General features: G+C 38.6%; 1 protein-coding gene across 15 annotated transcripts in view; it reads left to right on the top strand.

Annotated features, from left to right (window-relative positions):
- The window catches only part of PECAM1 (platelet/endothelial cell adhesion molecule 1), a 38,381-nt gene that overhangs the window by 4,640 nt on the left and 26,171 nt on the right, over positions 1 to 7,570 (top strand). For 7 of the 15 annotated variants that reach the window (XM_014951737.1, XM_014951724.1, XM_014951730.1 and 4 more), the window contains exons 1-6: positions 2,045 to 2,370; positions 2,510 to 2,536; positions 4,220 to 4,513; positions 5,491 to 5,790; positions 5,876 to 6,145; positions 6,545 to 6,805. In XM_014951737.1, coding sequence (XP_014807223.1) covers positions 2,337 to 2,370; positions 2,510 to 2,536; positions 4,220 to 4,513; positions 5,491 to 5,790; positions 5,876 to 6,145; positions 6,545 to 6,805 — 1,186 coding nt within the window. In that variant the 5' untranslated portion in view covers positions 2,045 to 2,336. Of the gene's footprint in view, positions 1 to 1,752; positions 1,912 to 2,043; positions 2,371 to 2,509; positions 2,537 to 4,219; positions 4,514 to 5,490; positions 5,791 to 5,875; positions 6,146 to 6,544; positions 6,806 to 7,570 lie in introns of those variants that run through there. The other 8 variants (XM_014951679.1, XM_014951644.1, XM_014951629.1 and 5 more) reach the window with 3 other exon arrangements.

Raw genomic sequence — 7,570 nt, 5'->3', positions numbered from 1 at the left:
GGGGGGGGGGGGGGGGGGAAATCTCCTTCCTTCCTTCCTATTTTTTGTTATCAATAGCAAAAGCTGATCTACTTTTGTTCTCCACCTGCCGTGTGTGTGTCCTCTTCCTCTTTTCCTTCACCTGGCTCCGGGAGACCGCTGCTGGCAACCAGCCAAACCATCAGCCTGTTGTTGGTGGTGTATTTCAAACAGACTGGGTTGAGCAGAACAAATGCTAATGCCAGTTAACGAGCTCTCCTCTTAGCCATTAACCCCTGTGCCTATTGTGCCATTCTGCCCTCCCTCCCTGCAAAATACCCCCATAGACTCTGGCTCGTGTTGCTGAGACATTGTTAAACAGATGAGTGTTTCCCTCCTGTTTCCTTGGGCAAGATACCACGTTTATATGTGTAATATAAGAATTGAAGTACACTTACAGCTTTAAACTGTTGGTTTTGGGGGAAAAAATAGTTTTCATTGACCCCAGCAAGGAAAAAATAAGTGTTTCGTATAGACAGTGAAGCTTATGAGAACTTTGTGGCTCATTAATAGACTTCTGTGAATGTATTTAGTATTGTTTTAAGCGGTGTTTTGACAAGCCTGGAAAATATTCGCTGGAAGTAAAGAAGTGCATTGACCTTCCTACAAAGGAAAAAATCAAAGGGATTAAGAGTTGAGCACTCTATTTTCAAGAATAGCTAAATGACTGCTTGAGGAGTTCTGGAACACAGAATTTGAGAGATGCTTTTTGAAGGGCATGATTTCAACTCAGTGAAGACAGTGTAGGAATCAAGTGAAATGACTTAATTCTGATTTAGAAGAGGACTGATAAACCGAGAAGGAACATCCTTCACAACTGAAAGGTACCAAACATTGAATTCCTAAATGTTAGAGTACATTTTTTTCTGGAAAAATGAGATTGGTGCTTAAATCTGCCTCTTCTGCAATGTCAGATTATTTAAGATTAAAAACACATTCATACAAAGTAAGAAAAGTAGAAGAGGAAAGATAGGGACAGGACAGTAACTCTGTAATCCTCTTGCTTTCCTTGTTCTGCCCGTCTCTCCCATCCCATCCCCATTTGAATATTGAGAAACTGGTCATGGTGATGAGATTTTGGATAATGATTACATGTTACTTTTTTCCACAACTAATTTTCTTCAACATAATTCCACCTAAATCAAATATGATGGTAACAGATTTACTTGTGCTCAGGCTTTCTTTAGGCTTTTTGCTTACTTCAGGCTTTCATCCACAATCAGGAAAATCCTCTCCATTTTGTTAAAGGAAGTTGAGTAATTCACCTGTTATGAATTTTACATCAGTTCCTTACTGTATCTCAGGCAGGCACTTATACCAGTGGAAATTGAGGGCAAAATGCTGACGTAGAATGTTTTGCAACTTTTCCTTCTCTGACCACATTTGCTCAGTTTCTGCTTTCAGTGTTTTAGATGCAGAATTAATCACCCCTGATTTCATGTTGGCTACTACCAGATGTAACTCTTGTTCCAGCAGATTCTCTTTCAGATTGTGCCAGTGACGCTTCAGATTTCTGCTGAGAAATGAAACTCCAAATGCTTCTTTTGTTGTGGGGGTTAAGTTTTATGATTGTGTATGTTTTGCACTGTCCTAAATACATAAAATAAAATCTTGTGCAGTTCCATGGTTTTTATATATGATGGTAATATAAGAGGTCCACCTGTCAACATTCTAGTCTAACACAACAGTAACTGTGATTTCTGAGATAATTTGAATTTATTGTGCACCCTGCAGTAAAGCTGTTCTTTGCCACAGTGAAGATGAGAGACCTATAAATGGACGTAAAGAAGAAAAATCAATAATTATGTACACGTATTCTCTGAAATCAGAGTTTTCCATGTCAGGATGAAGGGGAATATTTGCTCAAGGACCTCCTGAGACCAAATAGTGAAGGTAATTCGTGTTCGTAAATGGTTAATTGTGACTTAAAAATACCCGTATTGACAGGAACTGCAGGATAAATGTCATTGGAACTTCTTGTTTTTTTAATACACCTTAAGAAATTGAACAAAGCAAACGCATTTGGTGGCGCCCTCAGGAAAAGTCCAGTCACTTCCTGAACAGTAATCTGCCTGTGAGCAGCAGATAGATTCTCATTGTTTGCCATTTCCAGTTTCCAGTAATGGGAACGATTACTTGATCTAGCCAGTTTCTGTTGAAGATCAGGGAAAACTTACACATTTTAATGGCAAAATTTTATCTGTTTCCATAAAACAACAACAGAAAAAGCGTATCCTGTTTTTGGTACCTGGAGGCATCACCTCTGATAATGAATATTGTTTTATTTTGGAATTAAGTGTCTGTTCTTCAGGAACGAGATGTATCTTGCTCTTCTGGTGATTTTCTTGCAGTGTAAGTTTGATAACTAAATATCTGGGTGGGTACCTGTGTTTCTGCTTAATTTGGGGGTCGTTGGGGCTTTTTACTGTTTTCCATTACGGTTTCTCAATCTGTAAGCTTTGAAAATAACATTTGTTTCATTTTTTTCCAGGTTCAGAACTTTACACTCAGGAGAAAGGTAGGTAATTATAGGGTTTTTTCAGATACAAATTTAAAATAAGTAATTTAACGAATTCCTTAGTTGTTGGTGTGCATCCGTAACGGAGTATATCTGGATTTGCGGTATTATAACTCAGTGCGAAATTTTGCCATGTGAAAAAAAAAAAAAAAAGAAAGGTATTCCTTGGTGGTGTTTCTTGGTATAGTGTTTAAATAAGAGATGTGCTCTTCATGCTTTAATACATGTTTTGGTGAAATCTTTCCTAGAGTAATTTGTTTTACCGAGGCTTACAAGAGAAGAGATGGGAGAGGAAATTTAATTACTAGCATTTTGTTTTGGTCTTTAAAAGACCCTTTCATGCCCGCAAAGCAAGGAGGTAGGATAACATTATAGAATATAAGTCAAGGGCGCTCTCTCTTGCTCTTTTTCTTCCAAAAGAAGAGCTAATGTCTGAGCAGAGAATAGAACTTGCGTTCTGAAAGGAACGCGTTTACTTCTTACGTTATCATCTTGCTGACTTCCAGCACGTACACTCCACTTACTTCCCTTTTTCCATCACTAGGGAGGAATGTTTGCTTCTTGTTGTCATGTAGTCTACTCACATGCAAAAATATTTACAATTTTTGCATTGCTCTTATGCCCAAAACTCTCTCTAGCAATGACAATTTATAAATAGCTGGTAAATGTCCATGGCAAGGGACTTCTTTAGATGCAGGAAAGTTTTCCTGTTCTAGTAGCAAATTTTTAATATGAATCCAGGCTAAAATGGGCATACCTAAAAGCTGTAACTTCTGAAGGAAGGGAAAGTGAATGAACTCATAAATCTTTCTCTATACTTATTCACCTACCTGCATGAATAAAAATATTAATTATACCGGGATTCTAATAATTTTAAAATTTTAGGCTACAAATTGTCATTGCTGTGGTTATAAACACAGAAGCACTATATGTATCTTATGCTTTTACAAACTTTATTTCTTAAAGTGCTTATCAATTAATTTTTTAATAGGAATATTGTATTCAGTATATTTTTTTGGAGACTAAGATACCTAAATTCTAAATTAATTGGAAGCATTGCTTCTGCATATAATTCTGTATTTGAATTAATCAGGGTATGATTGCTATGGACTCTGGAGAATATGGTTGTTGGACTGCCAACAGTGTGGTTAGGCATGTCCATGTTTGCGTGCAGAACTTGAACCCAAATATCTCCTGTTATGCTCTAGTTATCATAAACTAGAGATTTAAGATTATTCCAGGCTTGTGAGTTACAGATGAAATTTTGTTCACCTCTCACATCTGCTGACATTTAGAGCTGAAGAAGACAAACCATGAGAAATAAAGAAAACCAAGAAATAGTTGCAAACCTATCCCAGTGCCCTCTGGGGGAATTCCCTCTAGGAAATGTAATAGATTTGGTCAAATCAATGATTGTCTCCGTGCCCCGAGGCAAAGACTGAGCAGACAGACAGTGTGTGCTGTGACAGTCAGCAGTTGCCACTGGTATATCTGTGTGGTGGAAGGTAAAGCTGCTACCACTGTCAGCATCCACGAGACCTGACCACAACATTTATAACACCAGCTACTAGGGTACAGTGAATTAATTTTTGTGACTAACGTGCAGCAGCTTGAGATGACAGTATTATGTTGGACTAATTGAAGATAAATATAATTCTTTTTTTTATTTTTTTTTCCATCAAGTTTTCACTTTCAACACAGTTGAAATCCAGGTTCAGCCATCTGTCAAAGTAAAGAATGGAGATCCCATGTCAGTTGTCTGCCATGCTGATATTAGCAAAAGTACCAATTTCCAGCTGGAGCATAACTTTACAATTTTTAAGGATGGCAAGCTCGTGTTCACGACTGTATCAGACAAAGAAGATGCACGATATGAAGTATCTGTGGCTAGATCTTCAGATACAGGAGACTATAAATGTACTGTGGAAGCAGGTGGAAAGACAAGAACAAGTGACTCCTTACACGTTTGGGTACAAGGTGAGTATTCCTTCAAACACGGCCGTTTTCTAAGATACCAAAAGGGGACAACCTTCATGGGGAAGTTATAATAGTCAGTGCTAAATAGGTTATCTTGCAAAGTGGTTTTTTTATCCAGAGACATCGCAGTACTTTACAAGAGCTTAGTACTAAATCCCAATGTTAAGGCACAGAAATGAAACCACAATCCCGAGGCTCCATGGCAGATCAGTGATAGTCAGAAATGTGATCCGTCCCTCCTGTGCCACCATCCTCTCTGTCCTGAGCCTCTGTTCCCTAGACTAGACAAATTATTAGTTTTGAAAGCTTGTGCCTATAGATCATAAACATGATGGCGTGGGAGGGGCGAGATGAGGAAAAGGTGGAACAGGAGTGTAGAGATTCTCACCTTGTGATAGCCATTGCCAAAGCTAATATGATCTGTGCACTACTTTTGTAGACAGTGTTGTATCAGTCTTGTTCTTTCATCTCTGATGAGAACAGGGGCCACCTCCCTCTATACTTTTTCTAGCCACGTGTTCTTGACTGCAAGTGCCATTTTTCCCCTTGGAAAAGCAACTTGGAAAGAATTCGTGCAGCATTAAATAGTTACAGGGTTGTGCAGGGCCTGTAATACTTCTTCAGAAGCCTGCACCTCCAGGTACAGAAGTTGGCATTACGTTTAGTTTCTTCCCTGACTCATTTCTGAGTGATAATGGGAAGCACTGAGGAGGAAGCAATCTTACCTTCCCAACAGCAAGATTCACACTTCACACATTGCATCAAGATTGTATTACCCTCTCGAGGGGCATTTTGTTCTTCTGAAGGTGCCTCAGTGGGCATGCACCCACACATCAAAGAAACTGTCTTCAAGAGCTCAGGTCTTACAAATTATTTGCATCTCTTCATTAGCATAAATCACTGCTATAGTCATCACAGGTAGTGTTTATTTCAGGATTATTCAATCTTCTGTCTCTTTTCTTGTTTTCTGTTCTAAGGAATGACCAAACCAATCCTGACTGCTGAGAAGAAAGAAGTTTTAGAGGGTGAAGTTGTGAAATTACGTTGTGACCTGCCAGAAGAAGCACCTCCTTTATATTTCTTTTTCCAGAAGACAAAGATGAATTCAACACCTCAACAAAAATATGTATTTGAAGCACACAGAAATTTTTCTGTAATGGAATTTGCTGTTGAAGAGGGAGATAATATTTTACAATTTGATTGCTTTGGTAAGAGATATGTACAACTGGGATTTGAAACCTCAGAACACAGCAACAAAACACTTGTTACAGTCCGGGGTAAGTTGCTTGGCCTTTCTTTTTACATTTCTTTGCTTGCTATAATTAAAAAGTTGGGTCACAGTTCATGTGTTTTCTTTTGCAGAACCATTTATAAAACCTACTCTGAGTGTCAAGCCCTCAAGTAATATTACAGAAGGAGACAGGATACAGTTTGAGTGCTCGACTGTGGTAGCCCGAATGCGTGACATTGAAATCATACTCCAGAAAAACAAAACAATACTGAACAGTGTACGAGAGGAGAAAGTTTTGAAATACTCCACAGTAGCTACTCTAGAGGACGCTGGTGAATACCTGTGTAAGGTGGAGCAAGGCAGAGCATCTAAAACCACCAAACTGAATGTTCATGTGTCAGGTAACACCTCTGTTCATCTTAGATTTTACTCAGTGGTTTAATATTTAAATTTGAATTTGGTAGAACTCAAGATCCAAGTGGAACCTCCAGATCCAGGTGTAAATTTTCTCTTAAGTTAAAGGCTGTTTAGATTTAGATCAAACGGAAATGTTTCTGATTTCTGCCTGCCAATACTTTCCAACTGAAATAATACTTTCAGATAACACATATCAGAAGTAGTTTCAAGTGGTTGCTAAGTTTCTGTTTTCCCTGAAAGTATTAGTATATTAAAATAACATGATTGTTTTTTTCCCCTGACTGTAAACTTTCGGTATGTCCTTCATTCTGTATACTTTGAGATAGGTACTCATATTCTTTTAGACTCAATTTGAGTAAATTTGTTCTCTTTTTATCTTGCAGAGTTATTCCCCAAGCCAATATTGGTTGCTTCTATGAATAAGCTGGATGAAAATAAAGAATTAACTTTGAGTTGCAGCATTAGCGGTTTTCGGAAAGCTAACTTCTCTATATTACGGAAAAATTCAAATGGAGACATCTGGTTGAGAAATTCTAGAAACTTAACCATGAGAGTTAATGTGAATGATACTGGATCCTATATCTGTAAAGCTGAAGTAAAAGGAATAGTCAAGGAGAGCAAACCTGTAAGGATAAATGTTTATGGTGAGTTGATACATAGGTTCAGACCCCATGGTGGGGGGGGAAGTCAAATCCATAAGCTTATAAATAAGCACATCTGTTTATAGAATCAATTTTTTGTCCATGAACTAGCAGGGTGTCTATTAGTTCTTGCAATATGAATTTCTGTGAGATGTGCTTGTAATCTTTAGCTATAGAGGATTTGGTCTATTGTGATACAATTAAGTCAGATTTTTCCAAGGCTGGCCCTAAGAGAGGGAAGTTCGCGTGTCTTCCTTCTGTTCCCGTGATTCTGCTAGGTGCCAAATAAACTCTCCTTCAGTAGTTCTTGCAATATGAATTTCTGTGAGATGGGCTTGTCATCTTTAGCTATAGAGGATTTGGCCTATTGTGATACAATTAAGTAAGATTTTTCCACGGCTGGCCCTAAGAGAGGGAAGTTAGCGTGTCTTCCTTCTGTTCCCATGATTCTGCTAGGTGCCAAATAAACTCATTCATTACCATTTGCAGGAGCTGGGAATGTTCCTCAAACATTTCACGCATCAGTTTGATCTGAAACTTTGTCAGTGTCTGCCTTGAATCCCTCCCCTGACCCTTCAGGCAGAACACCACGGGAGCCAGAGGTCATCTGGACAGCTCTGCTCCAGAAAAGCCAAGGGTTTTTTTGCTATCAATACCACCCCTTCACCAGCACGCTAATTATAAACACCTTAGTTTCCTTCCCTCTGATGGAACAACCACAGTTGGTTCTCAAGTCTGTAAAGGGGAATTAACTGGGTTGTGACTCAC

The sequence above is a fragment of the Calidris pugnax genome, unplaced genomic scaffold, assembly GCF_001431845.1.
Source record: "Calidris pugnax isolate Ruff unplaced genomic scaffold, ASM143184v1 scaffold9, whole genome shotgun sequence".
NCBI lineage: Eukaryota > Metazoa > Chordata > Aves > Charadriiformes > Scolopacidae > Calidris > Calidris pugnax.
Note: the sequence above shows the minus strand (reverse complement) of the source record. Positions and strands in the feature narration are given on the sequence as shown.